At 38.3% G+C, this 25,685-nt stretch overlaps 1 protein-coding gene across 3 annotated transcripts in view; it reads left to right on the top strand.

Annotated features, from left to right (window-relative positions):
• SEMA3D (semaphorin 3D) overlaps positions 1-25,685 on the top strand; it is a 139,943-nt gene that overhangs the window by 77,591 nt on the left and 36,667 nt on the right. For all 3 annotated transcript variants that reach the window (XM_027883643.1, XM_027883642.1, XM_027883644.1), the window contains exons 6-9: positions 2,253-2,346; positions 5,630-5,758; positions 11,830-11,972; positions 25,345-25,459. In XM_027883643.1, coding sequence (XP_027739444.1) covers positions 2,253-2,346; positions 5,630-5,758; positions 11,830-11,972; positions 25,345-25,459 — 481 coding nt within the window. The remainder of the gene's footprint in view (positions 1-2,252; positions 2,347-5,629; positions 5,759-11,829; positions 11,973-25,344; positions 25,460-25,685) is intronic.

Genomic DNA, 25,685 nt, shown 5'->3' with positions numbered 1-25,685 from the left:
CTGAGGATAGACCCACTTTGACAGACAGTTGAAAATGTCTCCTTGTACAAACTGCAGTCTTGAAGGATCCTGAGTCCTACAGTATAATTCAAAGCACTTTTATTGCAGATACATTCATTTAGTATTGTTTTTCCCCCCTTTTCCTCTTCCTTTTTTTTTTTTCAATCTCTGAGTTATAAGAACAGATAATGAATGTCTGGTAATTAACAACCTCTCCAGGAAGCTGTGGGATGCCTGGGAGAGCCAGGCCCTGAGATAGCCTCATGGAGGCTGTGAAACCAGGCAGTGCTCTGCCGACCTTTGAAAGGTGCTGGTGGATCTGCACAGTGCTCTCCTGGCCAGTGCTGTGAAAACAGAGAGGAAAACAGTGTGGATCAGGTGACTCAAAACCACAGCAGACACTGCTTTTGAAGCAGTACAAATCCCCAACGGGATCACACAATTAAAGGGGATTAAAGTCCTCGTCTTGTTATTGCTCAAGTCACTGCCAAGACTTCTCTTGGCCGGGGAAGAAGAGGCTTGGCCGGGTTGGTGCTGTTAGCCACAGCTCTCCAAGGGATGCTCTTTTCTTTGAAAACTTTGCCTGAAGTGAAAGCAGGAGGTTAATTCTGTGTGAATGCCTGGTAGTGTCCATTAGTTTGTCTGCGGGAAGTCTGAAATATTTGATGTTGATCTATAACTCCCTCAAGTCCCTTTGGTACTCCTTAGCTTGCAGACACCCTCTTCACGTGTGATAAGGCAAGGGTTCTCTGAGCATATCCCAAAAGAAAGGAGAATGGGACACCAGGATATCACTGTCAGAAAAAAAAAGTGCTTAGTTTTTAATTTAGTTTTGTGTTGCAGTGGGCTCACTTCAGTAGCCTGAGAATTTAGTTTGCTTGATATTCCACAGGTGTGGGAAGGTAACAAGACTTGTTCAATGATTAAATTCTTCTTTATATGAGCTAGGATTGCTGGAGGAAATGGAATTTATGTTCACAGATTGGAATTGATTTTTCTTTTCTCTTAAGGAGCTTAATTATTCAATATCCGGGGCTTTGTCTTCTGAGCCTGGAGAGTTTAGGAGGCACCTCAATAAAATAGAAAGGTTTGGTCATTTAAAAGCTGATGTGCATTAAGGATTAATTGAATTAGTGTATGATAAAGTCTAATCCTATGTGGCCATCTTTGGGTATACTCGCCTGTCATTTGTACTCTCCAGGCATCTTGCAAAGCAGAGGTATAGAAACAAACAATTAAAATAATTTCACCCTTTTAAAAGTAATTGTTTAAATCATAAAGGTCTTTTGATTTTTTCTAAACTAGCTTCAAAAGTTTTGTCTCTACAGTAGACATTAAACTCACATTGATTTGATTCCTGGGCATTGGTGGGAAGTATGTTAAAGGCACTTCTGCAGGCAAGCTTCCTTCTCTTACCAGGAGCAGAATTCTGAAGGTCAGGTCTCTATAACTGCAGAGACTTCACTTTACACCTCTGAGCTATCAATTTGCCTTCAGCAAAACTCTATATGGGTTTCAGGTTAAGTGTACTTTCAGGAAAATAATGAAAGAGGCAAGTAAAAGAGTCCTTGTTGGCAACTTAAAGCTATAGCAAAACTTCAAATTGATGCCTAGAGGAATTGAGTTGTTGATTGCCCACTGAAAACATCAGGAATAATTTTTAAATAATTTATTTTCTTTATCTTCCTCCATGTCCTTGTTTTGCGACCCAGGAATTAATCACACTGTATTGAGGAACTACAAGGAAGGATCTATTCTGATATCTTTTGTATCATTTGCCTTGTTAAAAATAACATGAGAGAGAAAATGCTGCTTTCATTTAAAAGGGGCTGAACTGTGTCTGCTGTGAACATTATTCAGCAGTCCCTGGAGAAATTTCAGAGTCAGACAGAATCCCTTTGGGGTCTCCTGTTGCAACACAGTCTATCAGCACTTTTCCAAATAGAAGCCAGTGCCTTTTAAGTACAATCCAGCCTTTAATTTGAGTAGAAATGAACAATGAATCTTTTTTTTCCTGAGAATAATTGTATTTTTTTAAGATTTGTGTTTCACTATAGAGTGACCAGGATACAGTAAAACAATGACTGAAAAAAAATCCAGATATAAAACAGAGACACAGACTGTAAACATCAACACTGAGATGGCAGAGGCATGATCTAACACACCTTCACTTTGTGTGTTAGCAGAACAGATTGTCTAAGTGAGTTTTCTCTGTAGCCACACCAGGATAATCAATATGTATTTATTCTCAGGAAATGGTGTTCCGTCTGGATACTCAGAACTTGGAGTCTGGCAGGTTGAAATGCCCTTTTGATCCTCAGCAGCCATTTGCCTCAGTGATGGCAGGTAAGAAACCATCAGAGCCAGATGCTCCTCTCAGATGTGTGATGGCTTTGGATGTGAGCCCGGGGTCAGGGGGTCAGCAGATGGCATTGCTGGAGCATCTCTGGTACTGGTCATGTTTCCAGTGCTGGGTTTCAGTGCTTTCAGAGCTGAGGAAGCCTTCAAACACCAAAGAGCTGGGAAGGCAGCAATACAAACAGAGGCATTAGAATGGCTGTGAAGCCTCTGTCAGTCGGGCAGGAAGGCTGTTTCACCCTCACCCAGTCATCGCTCCTTTAAGAAGGCAACAAAAATCCCCACATGGACAGAGAATGTTTGAAGCCCTTCTGGGCCTCTTTCTGCAATTATCAATATGTTCTGCCCTTTGAAGTCTGCTGACATCCACTATTTCCATAAATACATTTTTGAGGTTTCTATTTACTCGAGTAGCCACTTCTGAAGCTGGGAGCCGAGGAACAAGATAGTGCAATCTGCCTGCTGCGTGCATCGCAGCGCTGTGTGGTCTGACATCGGGGCCGAGGAATGTCAGCTTGACCTCCGCATTTCAAATCACTATGAGAGCTACTTTTGTCATGGTTTGGTTCATAGCTTTGGACAATTTTCATTTAACTTGTCCGTCAAGCATATGAATACAAGATAAGAGTGAAGCACCATGACGTTTTCATTTACAGCCAAAGAGCAGTGGTGACAGTGCTTTGAAGTATCGGTCACTCTGTGTTATAAAAAGAATATGACTAATGTTCAGTCTTTCTTCTCAGATAATAAGATAGATGATTTGTGATTCTGACCCTACAGATGGGGCAGGACTTCCTTTATTAAAAACAATAGATTAAAGCCAGTGCTTATTCTTCTCAGAGACCCCTAGTACTGTTTAATGACCATGAAGTCTATTTTTAAAATGGGATTTTAGAAACTTTAACTTTTTCTTAGCTTTTTTTAACTTTTTTTTTTTTAAAGCAATAAAACTCTCTGATTTATTACAGCATTGCCTAATTTCAGTAGCACTCCAGTGCTTTGGCTGTTCTATTAAGTCTTGTGAAATGAAGAAGCTGCTGTCTTTTAGCTACCTAAGACATGAACTTTGCTACATAAGACTTTTTGGACAAGATAAAGTTAATGGTCAGGATATTCTAGTATCCCTTCTTTGACTGTGCCTGGTGTGAAGTGCTTCATAATAATGTACAAGGAGCACTGTAAAGAGCTACAGGCCTGACCAGAGAATGTGTTTTTGGTCTCTCTTTGGCTGCTTGCTTTATTCCCAAATGTACTAGGAGAGCAGTATAATTCATGGATAAGATGCCGCCCTGGCACTCAGGGGAGATCATTTCCCATATCTGCTACTGATGAGAGGAGTAACCCTTGACATATCACTTCTCTCTGTCTAGTTTTATTTATCTGCCAAATGATAACAAAGATGACTTTCATCCTTCAGAAAACTTGATGTTTATGAGCTAAATAATATCTGATTATATTTTCACTCACATGTAAGTTAACACAACTGAGTAATTTTCATTCTTTGGAGAAATAACTAATCTCTCTGAGTACTATATGACATTTCTCCCCAAGTAAATTCCACAAGTAAATTAAAAAAGACAGTGTTTTTCACTGAAAAATCACCTGCTCATCATCTATTCTCTATTACAAGTTACCACTCACCAAAACTGTCCAGGACATGACTGGAACTTTAAATGAGAGATACCAAAAGCCGACAGAAGTGCTGAAAATGCCTTGTCAGCAGAGCCTAAGCAAAGATGGAGAATTTCTGTTAGCCCTTCAGATTTATCGATCACTGAGTGCCTGTCAGTTAGCAAACACCAATTACCCTGCCCATTTCTCATTATGACAAATACCTTTCAGAATGCACTATTGTTTCTTTACAAAGGCGACATGCTGTCTGAAAGATGTGCTTTCCAAAACTGTCATGGAAAGAATACAGAAGTAACAATAATAATGAGGTAAAAAGAAAGATGATAGATCTTTTTAGGCCAAATAAAGTGCTCGTGGATCATGGGTTGTGGGTTGGCTTGTTGTTTCGTTTTTTTTTTTCGCCTTGATCTTATTTTTTTAAGTGCATTTACATCTTTCACAAATGAAAGAACAAACATCTATGTTGAATGGTATTTATTCTGCATTCACTCTCAACAAAGGCTTCTCTCTAAAAGATCTTGTGAAATGTTTCCACCCTGGATTGTTAGAAAACCTGGAGAAGGAACTCTTGGAAGGGGATTTTTATGCATCATATAGCTTTTTATATGATTATAATTTATGAATATGAACTTTTTTCGTTTTATGAACTCCGGGGATTTATTGTTTCAAATCATTAAACAGAAAAAAAAAATCCCTCTCTCAGCCAATACAGCTATCTTGTTATTTTACAGGGGAAAAAAAAAAAAAAAAAAAAAAAAAGAGTATTATAAAATGCTTTATGTGGTAAAAAAAAAGTCACTGTGATACCATTTCTTTGCTTCATTTTAAAAAGTACTAAGATCTGAAGGGAAACAGAAAATATTGTGCAGTTCTTAGAGTCTGCATTGCCCACAAAGCTGGCAGGAGAGTAAATAGTGACTGCAATTGAAGCAGGCACATGGCACTGTGTTATAGGTGTAGTTTCCTTGTGAGGCAAATTCTGGCTGCCTTGTTCAAGCAAAATATGTCATTTATTTTAGTAAGACCACTCTCTGTGTAAAGATGAAGATGATTCTGGTCTGTAGAGACATTCCTGACATTAACATGTTAAATAGTTGCAAAGAATTCCCATAGTGCCTGAATTCCTCCTCAAGAATTAAGTGTTGGATGGAGATCCCTACACCAGGAAAGGGCCAAGCTGCAAAGTTCCCATGGGGTAGCATCCATCATGGTTTTGTAGCTCAAACCCAGGAGCAGCAAAACCATCGGGGCCGTGGCAATCCTGGGACACAAGGATGGATAGATGGTCTTGTCCTCACCATGGCCCCCAGGTCTAGATTGTCTACACCTTCATATCCTTAGAGCCCAGTACCCATTAAAGCCCAGAGAATTTACTTTTCTAAGTACCTAAAAGATCTGAAAATTAGGCTTGGACTCCTTTACTTCTCAAACATATAATTACAAATATTACTCTCATTTAAATGTAAATAAATTCACAGAACCCAAAACCTCATTAAAATATAAGTCAATAATACTTTAAAACATTCAATTAGTTTATAGACCAATCACACACAGGTGTTGTTCACCCAAAAAAGCATAAATAGCTTTAATTTTGTTTTCCCAACAGCTGTAGAAAGCCTATTTCTTTTTTTATTTGCAGATGAGTATCTTTATGCTGGAACAGCGTCTGATTTCCTTGGCAAAGACACTGCTCTAACACGTTCTCTGGGTCCTTCTCACGACCACCATTACATCAGAACTGACATTTCTGAACATTACTGGCTTACTGGTAAGATCCCGAACATATGCTGTTGTCATTTGCATTGTCCCTGCCCCTCTGAAGTTAATAACTCCTTTCTTATATAAATATGTGTCCAGTAACTACAAATATAGATATTGCATCATGATATCTTTGGATTACATAGGCTTTTTTAAAATAAGCTCAGTGGAACAAAAATGCACTTGAGAAAAGTCACAGAGGTGAAAATGCTAATTAAGGAAAGAGTAGGAGCATAAAACCTAATCATACTTTCCGTCTTTGATCTCTACATCTGTATATAGTCCTGTAATTGGAATAATATCATGACTGAAATGCTTCTATTTCCAGTCTTGTTGCAATTTTTTTAAAGAACCTTTTTTTTCCGATCAATGGTTAAAAGCTGTTCCATACAGCACATTGAAATGACAGACTAGAAATTCCATGTTTTTAGATAAAATGTCTTTTCTTTTTCTTTTCCTTTTTCTGAGGGGGTAAAACACCCTTTGTTGCTGTGAGGATCATTTTAAAACCACTAAGGGCACACAAAAATAGCTTCCCAAGGAAAACACTGCTTTTTCTTGCCCGTTAAAAAACATTCTGAGCTAGTAAACCCTCTGAAAAACTGGCTGCATTTGCACCCAGCCAGTCTCAAACCACACACAGAGTAACATGGAAAACTTCACTCACAAGCTAACCCTGCTCAATTAAAGCATCTCCCTCTTAGCCGTCAACTGTCCTTAAAGATGTGGCAACACTGGCCTTGGTTCAGGATGCCTGTGTAGCTATTATGGGTGTATTGTAAAGCCAGGGCCTGCTGACCACAGGGTTAAGTTGCCTTCCCAGCAGAGAGCTTCTAAAAAGGATAATTTTGCCTCTTAACTCTTTGAGACTTCAACAAGAGGAAACGTTCCTTTTTCTAAAAAAAAAAAATTAATTATTTTTTCCTACTTCTTCTCTTTCTCCTTCTATACTGTTGCCTTACATTTCTGTCTAGATGTTATTCCCTAACCCCAACATTTTTGCTGTGAGATGAGGAGATAAAGGAGAAACCACCTAAAGTAATTATTAACTTTCCATATAGGAGCAGTATTTTGGACAGGTAGAAAAATATCACATCTGACTCTGCTCATCTTCTACTCACTTTCATGTCCTGTGCTCAAAACCTTTCTTGTCCTACCTCTCCTATCTGCTTTCTCTCATTTCTACACACCACTTGTGCAATGCCCACCAGCAATGGCCTGTAAGTTATATGGACCAGGATGATGGGTTCTTCCAGCAGTCAGTTCTCTAACTGCAATTAGCCTTGCAACTGCATATCCAGTTTTATCACTGATGTCCCGCAGGTGCTCAGTGTGGAAACATGGCCAGGTAGCTGCTTTCCTAAGGGATGCAATAACATTCTTAAAAAAAAAAAAAAGATTTACTGGATTTACTGTGGTTTGGCCCTGAGGAGCATCTGGTGTTATCATTAGTATAGATCTACCTTGATGAGCATTACAAGGTTCAGTTCCCAGCCCAAAAGAACTTAAATACCCAGTCCCAAACATTTCTTTATGTTATTATTGTTACTTCATGAGCAATTTAAGGCAAGAGAACAGTACCAGAAAACAGAATAAACTATAGGTTTGAGAACTGTTCATGTGTTTTAGTTTGGAAGCTGGGTGGGGGGTGTCTGCCTTTCTTCTTTAGATTGATTCATGATTTATTCTGTTTTCACTTAAAGCGTCTGTATTCATGAAAGTTTTCTAAGGAGAATAGTATATTAATATGTCTGGGTTTGAAAAACAGCTTTAGTGTGCTAGACTGTGAGGTGAAAATTACCCCACACTATATAAACACTGAAGACCCCATATATTCTTCAGGTTTACCTTGTTTCCAGTCATATAAAAACCTACAGCCACACTTTGTCTAAGACTTCACATACACAATCCATGCAGTGTTATACTAAGAGGCATAGATATAAACTAGGTGCTTTTAATATTTTGAAACAGACCTTTTAAGGCTGGAGAAAATTTTGAGTGCAACTCGAAATGACGGAATCATTTCTGCACTAAGCCATACGGTGGCTGATATATTTGTAGTTTATTGTGTAATGTTACCAATTATATACTTTTGTACTTTCAGCCAATATTGGTACAAGGAAAATATTTACTTGATTTCAGGTCTAAAACTCCCATCTCATCTAAATCCCTTTCCTAAATCTACCACTCATTTACCAACCATGTGTTAGACCTCCAGGAAAAGTTGTACATGCTTGAATAATTGTACAATTAGAAATAAATGATTTCCAGGCATGACTCATGTTTTACTTAGGGTAAGTGTACATAAAATGTGTAGCTTGTTTTTTTTCCAGAGGACCAAGGAAGTTTTGCTATAGGGCACCTTAATATTTTTAAGTTTAGTCTTACTCTGTTTCTGGAAACAGAATTATCCTTTCCTGAGGGAAGGGAGGGAAACACAAAGCATAAGGGAAAAATGCGTGGGATACCTTCCAGTTCCTTGCAGGGCATCTCTATCTTGACTAATTAAGACATGTCTTAATCTCAGTGACTGAATAGCAGCTCCACAGAGGAGAAAAGGAGGAAGGCAGCTAATCTTTCCCATGACTCACGCTCACACATGCTCACACTCCTGCATGCGGTGGCACTGAAGCAGAGGGGATGCTGCCTCTGCTCAGACGTCAGCCCTTCTCCCGCAGAGCTGGAATCAGGCGTTCCCACAGCTGCTGACTGGAGCTGCCTCTCCCGTGGCCGTGGCCGGGGATGAGGCAAGTGGGGCTGGTGGCCCCTCTCCGGATGGCAAAGCCGCCCACTGGAACCCAGTCTGCCCCGCTCCAGCCCAGTGGGCAGAGGAGAGCATCCCGTGGTAGGATACCCGAGCCCTACACACAGGCATGCACGAAACAGCTGCACATTCCTTCCTCCTTCATAGGAAGCTAAGGCCATAACTTGAACTAGGGTGTCTCTGAATTGTATTAATCTCATCTCTTTTTTTTTTTCTTTTTTTTTCCTTCTTGCTTTTTTCCATAGCAATTTAGTCGTCTTTTCCAGGGCAAAGACTTGCAGGCAATGATTTCTTTATGTCCTGTGAACTTTGGATGGGATTCAGCTCTCATAGCTCTAAAAGGCAAAAAGCTTGCATCCTGTCTGAGCTCAATCCTTTTGCTTGTCTCTGTAATTTGCTGAGAGAGGTGACGCTTCCAGAGGGTGACTCACCCTGCCTGTTATATGTAGGAATCCATCTTAAAATAAGATTATTCATTTGTCCCTCCCTGAGAGAGGACCTGGCTGAATATTGGTTAGGAGCTTGACTTCTAGGTGGTTATGATAATCGAGGTGAGCACTATCCTTTGTGTTTTATCTTACCATGTATTTCTGGCAGCTCACCTACACAGACCTGCTGCCTTCCACTGTTTCGGATTGCTTTTTCATTTCTTCGTGTTCTGGGACAGCTACTCCTTTGCTGTTCTCTTTTTCTGAGCCTAACTTGTCCATAGGTCTTACTGAGGCCCACGTGGTTGCACTGTATAAAACTCTGGCTGGTTTTAGAAGGCTGTGACAGCCAGCAGGTAACCAACAGCAAACGTGGCCGCTCCAGCCAACCCTGCAGTGAAGGACAAGGTGTAATCAGTTTTTCCCACTAGGCCACATTAGCATGTTTAAAAAAGCATGAGCAACACCTGTACCATCTATTGTCAGAGTTCATGATGCCTGTAATCCCCTATTTGGTTGCATTCAATCCAGTCGTGAAATTAATATGTGGGAAAATCTTCTGTTGAAGCAATTGGAGGGGAAGGGAGAACAATTCTGTGTATGGGAAAATGAACAATGGTTTAAAATCATCATCATTCATTTGTTTCCCATGCAAAGAATCCAAAAGCCTAATTCACAGTTAGTTTAAATGTACTTTTTTCTGTCAAATGGATGACTTAGAAAAGATCAGAAAAAGATCTCATTTGGAGAACATAATGTGCTTTTCAGATCACAATCTATTCCATTAAATTGTTTTCACTTTCTTTGTCTTCATATCTCTGACAGTGTATTTTTGTTTGGATTTAACTTTCAACTTCAGTGTTTTCAATTGTGATTTAAAATTGTTAAATATTTGTGTTCTTTTAATTTGTTAGAGATTCTTCTAAATGTGTTCCAGGAATTGGTATTGAGACATTTGTTTTTGCATTTGGCTTGCCAAGGAAAGCAATGAAGTTTAATTTAAAAAAACCCATACATTCAGTGTTTTGTTCTATGAATGTGGATTACAGAGAAAAAAAAAATGGATGTGAATTTCAAAAGTATGGTATAGAAGTATTTCACAGGTTTTCCTATTAAATGGGTATTTAGCTAACCACATATTTAGGAAACTATACTGCAAGAATACTTATGTATTTATTCATGCTTAGAGATCCAATCTTCAAAGTAGCCTTACAGACCCTGAGGGATAATTGAATATTTTCTTCAGGCTCATTTTGAAATCCTAGCTTAAATTTATAGATCTTGATGCCTGCATCATTTCATTTTTCCTGCTGACACCATTCTCTAGTGTCAGAAAGGTTTAAAATGGAAGCAGCACTGTGGCCATTTTGGCCTGTAAATTTACTCTTCTGTCTCAAAGGTGCACATTGAGCACTTAAACACATCCCATTTTGTTTTAGGCCTTTGACTGTGAACTTTTGAATCAAGGACTCTCTTTCTTTCCTGTGTGTACTGTAGAGTTCATGGTGAAAATTCCTCCAGGCTAATATAAAGTAACAATTATTATGAAAAGGACAAAGGCATGAAGATACACTGAAAGCCGATAATACTATTCCCCCCATATCGCTAGTGGGCTCTGTTTGCTCTGCATTTTTACACCACCCTCCTTATTGCTTTCTGCTGCAGCCTACCTGATAATGAGGGACAAAGACTGTGTATTTTATTGCTGAAAGAATGTATTTTAGAGTCAAGGGTCTCTTTGCACTGTATTTGTATAGCTACTTCTGTTTAAAGAAAAACATCATTGATCCAAGTGCCCTCAGAAGAGCTCATCTGTTGTAGCACGCTGGGGAATGTCTTAAAATTCATTGCCCCAAGTATCTGGTTCACTTATGCAAGACAGTGTTGTTGCCTGCTCTGCTGCAGTCAGGGACCCTCAAATTACATTAATTTCTGATTTTAGTGCAAAATTTAAAGGAAAAAGAAACAAACAAAAAAAACCCACAAAGCACCAAAACCAAAAGCACTCAAGTTGTGAGTAGGTAGAGCAGGATTGGGGACCATGGGAGCTAAGAAAGAGGGCAAAGAGCATCTTGGGCCAGCAAGATGCAGACACCCAAGCTTGCTTTAGAGTAGGTCAGAAATAATATAATGGCCCAGCCTGTCAAGACAAGGCATTTTTTGTAAAAAGCAGATGTAAATAACCCAAACAGACCATTACATTGACATAGCTAATTGACATAGCTAATCTGTTTTCATCCACAAGGAATTGTGTGACCAGTCTGTTTTGGAGTTTACTATGCTAACTGGGGAATCCCAGCCTGGCTCTGTATTGGATTTGGTAGATATAATCAGAAGATTGCTATATCATAGATATGTAGGAAACTTTTACCTTAAGAAGTTTTCATTTATATGAAATTTTTAATCCCATATGTCAATAAAGGTTCTTTCATTCCTTTGCAAGTCATCTCTAGTAAATAGTAATGTATTTCTGTATTAATAACTGCTAAAATGAATAATTAAATGAATTTAAATTCTACCAGGTGATTTCAGAAAATCTACTTCGCTTCATTTTGGTGGCAAGAGCAGTAAAGTAGATTTGTGTAGGCAATATTTTGTACTGGGAGTTATCCTATTTTCAAATTGAGAATGATAACCAGTGCTGTGTATTTATGCAAGTGGTAGTGAGATATATAGACAAAAACATCACATTAAGAGTAACTACTTCAGAGTCTATGACTCCATGTTTTTGCTTGTTAGTAAGGAACTCACCACTAAATGTCTATATAGTGATAGTTTTCTTTCACTGGAAGATGCAACATAAGTACAGAGAGATTTAGTAGCAAATTCTAAGGCTTGTCTTTATATTTTTAATGCCTTCCCTCCCTTTTATTTTTTTTTAATTTCCAGGAGCAAAATTCATTGGAACTTTTCCCATCCCAGATACCTATAACCCAGATGATGATAAAATCTACTTCTTTTTTCGAGAAATATCACAAGATAGTGGCACATCTGACAAGACAATCCTTTCCAGAGTTGGGAGAGTATGTAAGGTGAGAACTGTGTCTTTTTATTTTATTTAAAGAAAAAAACTGAACAAAGTTTAGTTTGTTTCTGTGAGAAATCTGTTTTCCTTTGTTACCCAATGAGCCATTGTAGTAATTTTTCTTAAAATAGATTACTAATGTCATCTGAAATTTACTTGTCAAAAATAGACTTGATATTGACTGTTTATACCTCTTTTTGAAAAGCTAATATACTTATAAATTATAATCTTGTGTCCAAGTGATAAAGTGTTGACCTTCAGAAATGCAACAGTGACCTCCTTTGTTTCATGAGCTTTCAGTGAGGATTGATGTGTCAAAGTGCATACAGTGGCAAGGTATCTGGGTTTTCATGGAAAGTGCCCACTGAATGCATGGATATACAAGCCCATCCCTTCAGCCTAGCTCTATACATCATTCATAGGCATTACTGAAAACTGGGGTCAGTCATTTTTTTCTGCACATTCCTGCTAATCAGCTGGGGTGAAGGAGGATAAAAATGTGTATAGTTTCTGAGCTACACCCACATCTGCCTGGAGGGTTCCTCCCTTGGGAAGAAGCACAGTCCTTGACCCATTGACCAGTAGGAGCCAGACCCTGGGTCTGCTGCAGTGTAAAAAGTTCATTTGGCTGGTGCCTGGTCTCCCAGGCACCTTTAAATGATTGCTCCCTTCACTTTCTCTTTCATTAGGCTTGGGTTTGCCCCTTATGGAAGATTTCTGCCCCTATGGTATATGCAGATTCAGGCCTTCATAAGATGCACTCTTTTGGGAGAAGCATATCTGCCAAGGGCAGAAGCCTCCTCAAATGGTAGTGAGAAGCAAAAACAGTTCCTGCATATGAAGACAGCAGTCAGTGTAGTTTACTGTTGAACAACTGGTTTTGCTGAGGTCTTCTTCTCACAGAAGCAGAAGGGTCTAAAGACTTCTGTGTTGGACATACTCTTTATCCAATCCCTCATCCATAGGAGTATAAGTGCTCCCATCCTGTCCTCAGGTCCTCAGTGAATCCAGGTACCCAGGAACCACTGGTTAAAATCAGGAAAATGGGACTTTAAGGGTCCATTCATATTAATATATATAAGTTTTGAGCAAATGTTTATCTTGTGATGAACTAGATATCAGCAACACTGTCACAGCAGTCAAAAGGGTAGCTACATTTCTATGATATTTTGTTCAGAATCATTGACTTGCATTTTCTGAGCAATGGGACTCTGATGGCAGTGAAAATTATCTTCTCGAGAAGCTTGAATATTAGTAAATGACCAAAATCAATAAGTTGTTTGTGATCTTCAGTAAGATGTGTCTGGGAGAAAAGCAGCCATTCAGCTAATGGACACACACTGAAAAATGAAGAGTGGACACACATATGAATATGTAAATCTACAACTGCTCTGCAGTCCAGCAAACTCCAAACTCCAACTGAAATTTCAGTGACCACAACCAATTCACACTTCCGTCCTTGACCTAAAGTGTTAAGAAAACAAAAAACTCATTCATAAATCAGTTCTCTAGTAGGTTTTTAGCCAGACGAAAGAGTGGATAATCTTTAGTCGGGTATTTCACAGCGATGTGATTAATGGCAGAATGGAAACGCAAACATATATGATTTGCTGCTAGACATGGCATTTGCTGATTATGAGAAAGCACTTAATGCATTAGGAGAAATTGATAGACAACATTTTATGCCAAGGCACATGAGAGATTGTAGTAAACTAAGATATATTAGCTAGAGAACTCCAGCATCCCTTACCTAGAGAAAAAAAAAAGAGATAAGATATCATAATAAAAGCAAATGTATCATAAGGAAATCCTAATGACTGTGCATAAACATACCTCAAATAAAACTGAATTGTAGAGTAGTTAATGTTAATGGGAAAAAATTCATGATTTTAATTTTTTAATAGCCAAAACAAAACAATGGAAACTGATAAGCCAGGTGATTGTTATTCATTATTTTGCACTGTCTTCTTTGTTTACTGAAGACTTCCCATTGGTTGCAGAATTCTTTTGATAATCCAGACTCCTGTTTTTATGTACATTTGTTTTCACTACCTTCAAATAAAAAAATATAATGCTAATTATTATAATTAAAATAGAATTATTATGGGTATTTATTATAATTTAAAATATGCAAATAGACCCCCGTTTATGAACTATGATACTCTGGATCTCTGCTCTTGTATGAAACATCTGCTATGCTTAATTGTCTCTGATATGGGAACAATATCTTTGATTGTAACAGTTGATAACATAACAATTTCTACTTGCACTGTCTCATGAACATGACCTTACTGTACAGAGTTAAGCCTTCTTTCCCTGGTAAGCAGAAAATAAAAGTGGATGGGAGGAGCCCAGCAACTTCTGAAATAATTTTCTTGATGTAAACACTTTTTTTTTTCTACTAGAACTCAATTGCTCTCTACCTCTCTGTGCCTTAGGGCTCCTGAACATTAATGCCAAAAACACATGCTGAAATTAGAATAGGCTTTGTTTTTAATAAGGAGCTTAGTCAATGCAGCCTATTCTTTGGCTAATTTTCAAGGGTTCAACAATACTGTCTCTCACTGATCCTCTCCCTTAGGGGAAATCTCTGGAAAGCCTTCCACTTTCCCAGCTACTTTCAGACCCAGAAGACTGCAATACTCTTGCTGGCAGCTCTTTGCCCAGAGTCAAACAGCTGCCTCTTGTCCTGTTCATCAGACCATACTTGGGGTCCTGAAGTATGTGCTGTACTGACACAGCACTCCATAGCACTCGTGTAGGTTACGTCATCTTAATTCTGTGTATCACTAAGGGATATCAGTGGGACAAGGGAGGAAGTGCTTTCAACAGTCACTTTCAGAACCAGTTGTGTAATTTATCACGGCAAATGGCATTTCCTGTTTTTGGTTTGAGGGAAGCAGAAGTATCATTGCCCTGTTGGTAATACCTGACGCTACTTGTGGTATGTTCACGCTTAACATAAATTGCAGTCTGTACGGTTATTTGCTTTCTTTTCATGTAGGATCATAAGTAAAAAGGAAAAATGCCATGGAAGATTAGCCAGCAAAGGTTATTTCTTTTCTAAAATGCATATAGTTATACATATGTATATTAAGGGATCATACAAACCTTAACTTCTTAAGACCATGGACGCACATATTTCTGTTTCTAGAAACACAGCTTTCACAGCTACATTGTCTTCAAGCCCACACTGCTGAACCAGTTTGCATCAGCTGAGGATGACACAATTATTACACACTAAGCAAGATTTGGAAAAAAAAAAAAATTAAAAAAAAAAAATTGTAGCATCCATGCACTGTGCCCTATGCAGTCAAATAACAAGTCAGCTACATTTTTGTGTATATCCACTACTAAATGATGGCAGAATTCTATGTATTGACAGCTTAACACATGAGCAAATATAGCCCTAGAAAAGACCCAGGTTTCCCCACTACATTCCTCACTCAAATAAAGTGAAAAATAAAAATCCTAACACAAAGGAATCCACAGAAAGATTTTGGGGAGGGAGGAAGGTTGATGAAGCTTTTGTTTGTTATCTATATAGAAACACTTTTTTTCAAAGTTATAACCTCATTCTATTGGAATGGAGTGGAAATTAGCCAAAAGCAGTAGTCTCTCTGCTGCAGTATGAAATTCCTGTTTATTATTACAGTGGTTTGCATTTGCTGTGTTACAAGCTCCTCTTTAATGGTTTTGGTGATGTATTGCAAAAGTTAGGGTGTGCAGTCTTGAAGACTGGTTTCTGAGACCTTGACTGCCAAGACTTTGGCCCCTGATGCTTTCCCATGTTTCCCAAAGTGTTTAGTATCCAGAAGCAACCTTTGTTCTAGTGGGAACAAGTAAGCTCTTTGTCTTTTTTCTTTTTTTTTTTTTTTTTGGAATGCCATTCCACCCCTATATATACCCCTCTGTACCTGGGGACAAGAATATAGCAATTAGGCACAGCCCTCTTGGTTAAACTGTACTTTCTAAGCACACTGGAATGTAATCATTTTAAGAGCTCTTGAGTTGAGAGCCCTGGACACACCCTGCATTCCACCTTTAGGTGATGTTATTTATTTCCAAAGCCATGAACACGAGCAGAGTTCAAGGCTATGACCTTGCCTCCTGTCTGGTGCTTTAGGCAATTTGTATTCCTGCAATGGCGGGAGGGAGCTATTCTGCTGCAACTCCAAATCTGGGGTCTCCAGTGGGCTCTTCCACAGGGCTGCTTGGATGTAAAAGTTAAGAGGTGGTTTTTTTTTTTGTCCTGGAAATAGTCTAGCCATGCCTTTACTGTGACTAGGGATAACTGTGTCTTAACATTATTTGTATTTCTATACTGTGTTATGCTACACTGTGTAGATAATTGATCTCCAAACCCATGTGGGTTGTCCTCATACCACAATGCTTCACTGTTCAGCCCTGCTAGCTGGGGTCCCGGAAGCGAAATAGCCATGTTAACATGTTCTCAGCAGGGCTAATTAGTCTGGGCTCAGAGCCACACTCGTGCAGCTATCCTGCTTCCAGTTCTGGAGGCAACGCATTCCAGACGAGATTTAACTTACTGAGTATTACATGCTCACATACCTCCTTTGTCACCACAATATTGCCCAACATACAATGCCAGCCGTGGGTAATAATTTTTTCTTTCTTACTTTCTCAGTGATAATGATTAAAAACATTCTGAAACAGTCATCTCTAAAACAACTTTGGCCCTCATTTGCCCCTTGAGTGTCTTTGCAGCAGTGATTCTTTCGGCAGCCAACTCCTCTTGGACTTCCAAATATGATATTTGTATAATATATACCATTTGAAAGTTTTCAAATTATGTAGAAAAGCAGATGCTCATCATGTTAATTTCATTTTTAAGGGCTGATGTGTTGGAGACAGGCCAGTTCCATACAATATCTGCTTCTAACTGTGATGGATTAAGAGATATAACATCAGGCTTTGTCAGGTCTTTTGGTCCAACTTTCCTTATTGGCAAAGGCAGAAGCATAAGTATAGGAAGTTTTGTATATTTCTGTCCCTCATGGGTGTGTTTCAATAATATAATGGGGGGGAGGGGGAAATCATGATTTACAGATGAAGCAAAAATATGTAAGTTATGCTTATATATAAAGAGGTGTGACTGAATTTTAGTGGGCCTCAGGGAAAATGAAAAAGAAATTGTGTCAAGATAGAGCTTTTAAAGCTGGATTATGGAGGTGCAGCTGCACAACCTCTGAAACAAACTCTAAAAACCATCCTAGTTGCCAGAGAGACTCATTCAGAGGACACTGTTCGTAACCCACTGGCTCGGAAGTGGAAGCCTGCAGAGTTAATTGGAGTGGAGTTCCTATGTCTAAACCAAAGTCCCTGTGCTTCCAAGTGCTTTGACTCAGATCTTCAAATAGCTCTAAGAGTAGCAAATTTCTGATTTTTAATTTTTTTTCATGTAAAAAAATTGTCTTCCTGTCTTTTTTTCCTGACAGCATGTTTAATATGAGAATGTACCATAGTTTACAGTTTTGCTGTTGAGTAAATTGTTGCAATGTAGAGGTTTTGGGCTTCTAAATTCTAAATGACTCTCTAAGATGATGACCTACCTTTGTTTTTTGGTCTCATGCCCTTCCTGGCTTTCAGCCTCTGGTTATCAGTACTATCGTCACTGTCCCACAGTGACTTCAGGCACTTGTACATATTCAAGCAAGGAAACTAATTATCAGGCATGCACTTCAGTAAAGCCTGCTTCTTAGAGGAAGACTCCTTCCATCTTCAATTCAAATCACTGTCTGAAGTATGTATTTTCCACTGTCTATAAAGGGAGCTTTGCTCTACTGGGTCGCTGGCATGTGAAATTCAAGGCATTTTTATTTCAGAATGTGAAATTCTGAGTGGCAAATTCAAGTCTATTTTTTCAGAAAGCAACCAGTTTATCCCAGTGCTGCATCTCACACTGCTCCATTTTCAGTGTTCTCAATCTGTTCGAGCAATATAAATTCAGATCTCCTGGTTGACATTAATTGCATGATCCCTCAAGTCACTTGACTTGCCTGTAGCTTCATGATCAAGAATGCTACCCTTTATAACCTGAAGGTTTTTGTATTCTTTCTGTGTATCTATATCATATATTTTATATTATTTATATATGAAAATTTAGATGACAAGTAAAAGCCAGTCAAACATACTGGAATAAACCATGAACAGGTTTTTTTTTAAAAAAATTAAGTAGATTTTAATGAGAATTCCATAACATAATTTATTACTTCAGCCATAAGCCTTTGCTGACTTCAGATTACCACTGAAGTTGGAATGAACAGCCTAATGGTGGATATAGTAGAGTACATCTATTTTGTGGCAGCCTTTGAACAGTTTGTGGAAATATTCTTAATACTAGCACACCTGCTGGAGGTAATCTTAGCAGGGTTGATGAATGGCCTTGAGGTAAAACGGAGTTTAATTTTATTCTTTCATCTGTCCCAAAGCACATGAAAACTTGCTGTTGTCATGTCCTAGTCTTTACCTGAGCCTGTTAGTTTCTGGCTTTTGTGGCTTTGGTTTTTTGTTTTTGTTTTTGGTTTTTTTGGTGGTTTTTTTGTGTGTTGTTTTTTTTTTTTTTTTTTTTTTTTTTTTTTTTTTTTTTTTTATTATTATTATTTTTATTTTTATGGTAAGTTTAGTAACAGCCCAGAATTTTTCTTTGCTGCGTAGTTAGATTTTCCAGTCTGGATACCATCCAAAGATAATTTGGTAGAAACCTCTGGGTGTGATGTTTAAATACTTTCCAAAATAAAAATCGACTTTTTCCATAGTGAACCAAACAGTTAGGCATGCTCAGTGTGAGTACATTGTGGCTCTGAATGAAATAAAAACAACCCTGATTGTGGAGCAGGAACTCAAAGCTATACTACTATGTCTCTCACTCCTAGTTCAGACAAGGGGCTTTTCCACAGTAGATGTGTCCTACAGTCTTGTCCTTTTTGCTATTGTTGTGATAAAGTCCCTCTTTCCCACTGTCTTAGTGCCTAGAAATGTGTGAACACCCAGTGTAATATCCTTACATGTAGGTCTCATATCCGATTTTACACTGGGTCATCTTGCCATATATTCAGCTACTTGAGCTTCATTCTGGTTTTATGCCAAAGAATTCCCTGGCTCAGTCCTGTCCATTTCAGCTGAGGAAGCCAAAACAGGCTTGACACCAACCATGGCACTCCTGCATGCTAGTGACTACATATATGTGTGTTCTTACCTATCTTACCTTATCCTGCTTCTGGATAGGGAAGGGCATCACTTGAGACAAATGTTTAGCTTTTCTGCTTGAGTTGTTTTGTTTTTTGTTTTGGTTTGGGTTTTTTTCTTAGATCTATATTTGACCCCGGTTGTGCAATCGACTTTGGATGTGCACAGAGCTCAGTGAATGATTTGATCCATAGCCTATAATCTTAGTGTGTAGAAGATACTATTTATCCTGTCCAATTCTTTTGCAACAAGCAGTGTGGTTTATACTGAGGGAACGAAGCCAGCTGGTACAGAGCAGTGGCAGGTTATGAGATCAGCAAATACACTGCACTACTGATGGGCACCCTTTAGTCTTAGTGCCTGACAAGATGGCTCTTTCTCAGGACAGGAAAAATAAGCAGAGTGCCAGGACAAGCTTTGAATTAGGTTCAGGAGTGTGGTAGATTATGATTTCAGAAGGGCAAAGTCCCAGGGACCAAGAGGCAGTCTGGGGTTTTGCTCAGCTGTATTCCAGTGTATGAGTTTTCTGGTTCAAGTTGTGATGGTATCAAACTTTCAAGAAAGATGCAGTTTCTATGAGGGGTTTCTGCTGGTTTGTGCCTTTAGTTCTGTTGTCTGATTATGTGCAAATGCTACTACAGTGGTAGAGACCTTGGAAAGCACAGTCCATAGCACTTTTAGTTCAAGCAGCAGAAGTATTATTCACTAGCAATATCTGCAGTGTCTGGAGGGGTTGGTGCTGTTTCATAGGAAGTAGTATGTAATCCTATGAGATTCTTTCCCCAGGAAAGGTTCTGTAATCTCATAGAAACAGCAGAATTACTACACAGAGTCACCAACTGGTTGTGAGATGGGGACTGTAGACACAGAGAAAAACTAACTTTCCCAAGTTTGTGCAATGCAGTGCAGTCAAAGATCTAAAGTCTCATGTGCCTTCTTTCGCTTGTTTATATTGCAAGCATACTTTTATTCTCTCTCAAGTCACACTTCATGTGTTGCTTGATGGTTTTGGATGTAACCCATAGCCTGCTGAAATCATGGGAGGAGTCTTTCATCTGACATCAGTATGGCTTGGACAAGAAATTCTGGACCTGAATTCCTGAAGGAGAGAATTTAACTTTCCCATGTTAGGTCAGCACTAACAGAGTCGGGTGGAGGTAGAATATATAAAGTCAAATTAAATAATTATAAAATAACCATGAATTTGACGACATAATTTAAAGAAGACTGTTGGCTGCTTCTCCATTTATAAAGTCAGCTAGAAGGGGGTGTTTTTTTCCCTCCCTAATGTATGGCTTTGCTGCAGGGGATACCATTTGTTTCTGGTAGCTTTGTAATGTAGCTAAGCTTCAATAAGAGAAAGGCTCCAGGGCCTTTTGCAGTTTCAGCACTTTCCCCCTCTGTTCTCCAACGCTTCTTTTTATTCAGGACAGGAATTCTCTTTGGATGGTCCTTCTGCACATCTTGCCACTGGCTGTAATTAATAACCTGCTTCTAGAAATTCCACTCATTGTCTTTTTTCTTTTTTCTTTCTTTTTTTTTTTTTTCCTTTTAGAGGCTGTTCAAGATAATTACTGTCTTTAAAGTTTTATGAATCACAGTGTTTGACATCTTTGATGTAGACTGATTTTTCAGATAACTGCACTTTTTGTTCTAATGTTCAATTTGTCACTGTTACTTACAAACAAGTAAGAGATTTAAAACCCCAAAGATGCAGATGTTCTTTAGCTTCGTTGCCATCTGTTTTCCTGCCTCCTGGATTCCAAGACTAACATTTGTGCATTTTAATGAAGTTACATTTATATAAAATATATAAGATACAATAGAATGTAAAATAGATATAACAGAAAGTCTTTAATAAGTTGATTTTTAAATCACTTGATCAAAAAGGAATATTTTTTATTGGTTTTTATTTTCATGATAGTTATCTTTAACTAGAGAGTTTGAAAAATGTGTTGTTTTGCTCAGTTGTACATAAATTGAGGATCAGAAAACTAAGATTTCCATGGAAGCCTCCCAAGAGAGGTGTATGACATGACCTTAATTTACTTCACAAAATTTACACTGTGACATTTAAACAACATTTTTCCTGGATATCAGAAAGCCATACACTTAGCCATGCTCATTGAAGTTGTATATCAGAGAGCTGAATTCTTAATGTAGTTTGGTAGAAACAAGATTTCTCACTCCAAGAAATTATTTCTTACAACCATCTCTTTGAAAAGGGAAGAAATTTTAGGATTTCTGTAGCATAAGAGTCTATCTGATTTGTTAAATTCATATTGGATTACTTCCCCCTTTATCTAGATAATTTCTGTGTTTAAATCTTTGTGATATATAGGGGTAATATTTCCTCAACAGGTGACAGATTGAACAGCCTCCTCTTCTAGTTGGCAATTATCTAAATTTCTAACTCAGGCAAACGCAATCAACCAAGATTTTAGAAGCACTTCTTTCTTCTAAAAAGAAGGTATTTCAGGCAGAAGTGTTGGTATTTGTTGCAGCTTGTGAGAGTACAAAACAGTAAGTGCTAATTAAAGCTTTATTTATATTTAAAATGAAATATGCAGTCTTAAGTGCCTTCATCTGTCCAGTAACAAAGTTTATAGTAAACACTGCTAATCCAGTGTGCTTAGAAGTGATATTTTGGGAGATAAGATTTCAGATACTTGAGGCTGCTTGGCTGTTACAAGGAGATTAGCCATATTTTTGGAATGAAAGGCTAGCTTATGCTGCTTTCCACTTCTCTCAGCACTTAAATTTATCTTGTCTTCTTGTCTCATCTCCCTGAAATATTTAGAGTTCTTTGTCTTCAGACCCTATGTCTTGTCAAAAATCATTTCAGTACAACCAGTTTATCACTTAAACAGACTTGAGCCAAACCTTTGCTCAGTGTTAATCAGTTCAGCAATCATCTTAGGAGTCTAAGACTCTGTGTTGAACCCTTATTTCTGTTCACCAATGCACTGACTGGGCTTTGCTTTGGTGATTTTCACTCTTCCATCCATTTTTTTCTAATCCACTGACTACCCATCCTGTACATCTTATTATATTAATGTCCTGCTCTACAGACAGCTCACAGCATTTGAGTACACCAGTGATTCACTGCAGACTGATATTAAATAATCTTCCTGACAGAAGAGACTGTCTTCTTTCTGTAGCAATCCACTCTCAAAAATGTTTTGGGCCAGTATGTCCTTTGTGCATCCTCTCAGTGGCCAATAATCATGAACTATGATGGTCCAAGAAATCTACAGCGAAGTGAGCAGATATGATGCAAAGTGAATGAGTTCATGCCAACGTGGTCTGAAAGAAAGGAGAACAACCTCATGTTCTTCAGCACCTGAAGTCTCAAGATGGTTCAAAGGCTGACCTAATACACACCAAAAAATAACGTAAGGAAAAAGCCAGACATTTCCAGAGCTTAGTAAGATCAATACTACTTGAACTCCATGAACAAAGATTTGCCTATACTATTTATAGTTTCTGAACCTCCTTGATCTGATCTGAGCTAATTCTATATGTAGATAAAATCATCATGGCCTTTGTCAGTTCCTGTATTTTCTCAGTCAGTGAATCCTGGGCACATAGTAGGAAAGGAAAGACACTATTAATCAGAGATGACATAAAGAACTGAAAAGTACTATATGGCTGCTGCTCACAAAAATCCTCCAAAAGCCCCAAAACCACAAACAAAAACATCCTCCTAGTAAAATATCCGCTGTATTTCATTCAGCCATGGAGGTAGGAAGAAGCATGTTGAAGGATATGTCAGCATATTATGTATGCAACTCTCTGAATCAGTGAAAGGTCTTTTCACTTTCTCAATTTCTGCACCATAAATTTGCCACTCTCAGTCTTCAGAAGGACTTGGTAGCTCTTGGAACGCTGGCTGGTCATTGAAACCCCCTTCGTCCATTACAAACTCTTCAGTGTTATTTTGGCAGCTTTGGATATTTAAGACATACTTAGAGAATGTCAGTTCTAATGTCTCTTAAATTAAAGTAACATGGTTAACGTTGTGTCCTGGCTTGAGAGCACCTAAATAAGGATAAATCTTAAATCCAGTGGAATCTTATACTTTAAAGCACATAGCACTTGCTAAGATTGCTTTCTTTGAGCACAGTATTTGGTTCACACAGCTCTTTAGGCACTCAGTGGAACTACTGATACATTTAAAATAAGCACTTGTGAAAATGCTGTGTTGGATCACAACTTAAGGGTGTAAAACACAAGTGCATATCTTTCCATCTCATGCAGAAGCTGAATGCCTGTATTGACAGGAGAAGGAGATAAACAAGGGTCCTTTTTCCATTCCAGCTCCATCACTTTCTCCCTGTGTTCTGATCCTAGCCAGACAGTTAGAGACATCTCGGCTCCTGTGATGCTTCACTGCATCCACCAGAAATCTAAGTGGAAGCCCAGCAATGTGAGAATTGCTTAGCTAATCCAAATTGCCAGAGGAAAGAAAAGCTTAACACTTCTTGCTTTTTAAGATTCTTTTTTGCATCTTTGTAATTGTTTGGTTTGAGCTGCACCACAAAGTTTATTTGCTGTGGCTTTGAACAGAACACACACAGGCAGAGCTTCTTTTTGGTATTGGCTTCAGGCTGCTAATTCTGACACCTTTGTAATAAATCTGTTGGGTAGATGCAAAGCTTCAGACTTGGCAGGACCCCAGGAAATCAAGAGAGGAGGCAGCAATTCTTGTAAGAGCAGGAGTTCCAAAGGCGATATATAAAGTGGAATCATTTCCAACTGAGCTAATCTATTTAAAAGTAGCAGGTACATGAAAAGGGAAAGTGGTTAGAGTGCATTACCCGAGAAGTGTTACTCCTTGTGAAGTGATTTCAGCACTTAAACCCGTCTTTCTGAATGCCTGTAATGTGCATGACACAGCCCTGAAGGGTCAAATATGATCTTCGGAAATGATGTGTAATTTCCACCACCCAGTATTTCTTACTGACTGGTTCTACACCTTCAGGGTTGCAAAGTCAATTAACAAAAAAACTGATTTTTCCTAATGAATCTGAAGTGATTGAATATTTGTCGTCAGATTTTTGGTCCTGAATTTTACAACACAGACCCCCTAAGCTTCAGAGTTGTTAAATGAAAAAAGTAGGAACCTTCATGGGGTAATTCAGAACCTGTGGCTGGGAGACTACTGTTGGTGATATAACATTTCTTTCAAGTGTTTGAATCTTTGTTCCTGCTGGTATATCATTGTCCTTACTACTTTCAGAATGAAAAATTTTGGGGTCTAAATAGCTTTGTGCAACCTAAATTGTTCTGCTGTTTGAGACCAATGGAAAACAGATAAATGTAATTAATTAGATTTTTCATGTACTTAGTGGAAGGAATAAATTAACAAACTCTTAAAATTCCAGATTTTTAAAATTTAGATCTTCTAAAATCTACTACCCATATCCCTCTACTGATCCAAGTCAGTAGAAGGAAACCTACCCTTCAGAAGAGTATTTCAAATTTCAGATGACCCTTTGTAGATTTTTTTCTTTCTCCAATGACTAAAGGAAATTTGGGGAAGCATGCTTATGTTTTGGAAACCCATAGTAAAATAAATGAAAAAAAAAAAAAAAAACCTTTTGTGGAGGATAAATTGATATTTCTATAACAACGATTATTAAAATAATATGACTGGTTTTCCCTGGAATGCATTTCTCTCTCTACTATGTTCACAAAGCAAACAGGGCAGTGTTTACATTGTAAGCTGCTGATGAATATAGTTTTTCTTTTTTGAGAAACCTATCCAACAGCTTCTGTACTAGTATTTGGTTTTTAAAGAATTCTCAAAGAAGGACTGATTGCAAAAATTAGCATCACAGGAAGCAAGAAATCACATGATACAGGCATATGTTTTCACAGCATGACAGTCGTAGAGCTGGTGAGAGAACTTTGCAATCAGATTTGGGTATAATTAGGAGGTATGAGTTGCCCACTCTCTGAGCTGAGAAGTAACTACAGGAGCTACTTATAAAAAGGCTGTCCTACAATGTTTTAGTTAAAAATAAAATAAAAAAAAAAAAGTCTTTGACATTGTGGTAAGATCATACTGTGGAATCAGACAGAAAATGCACAGTCTGTGCTGCTGTATGTTAAAGCTCTTATCTGTTTAATACTAAGGTGTGAGTTTTTTTTTTTTTTTTTTTTAGAATGATATGGGAGGCCAAAGGAGCCTAATAAACAAGTGGACAACTTTTCTGAAAGCCAGGCTTGTGTGTTCCATACCCGGTCCCGAAGGAGCAGACACACATTTTGATGAGCTACGTAAGTTCATTTATCTTTATAGGTCTCTTTTGACATTAGTATTGCCTGGGGAGGAGGTTGTTTGTTTGTTCGTTTTTGTTTGTTTTGGGCATTGGTTTGTTTGTTTGTTTGTTTGTTTTTCCCACTCGGGTTTGTTTGTTTTTCCCACTCGGGTTTGTAGAAGCACTGTGCCTTGTTCTGACTGTACTCTTCTTCCAAACAATTGTCGTAGAAATCTCTGACTTTT

The sequence above is a fragment of the Empidonax traillii genome, unplaced genomic scaffold (assembly GCF_003031625.1).
Source record: "Empidonax traillii isolate 1590-97213 ecotype Southwest subspecies unplaced genomic scaffold, ASM303162v1 scaffold131:size1687323, whole genome shotgun sequence".
Taxonomy (NCBI): Eukaryota; Metazoa; Chordata; class Aves; order Passeriformes; family Tyrannidae; genus Empidonax; species Empidonax traillii.
Note: the sequence above shows the minus strand (reverse complement) of the source record. Positions and strands in the feature narration are given on the sequence as shown.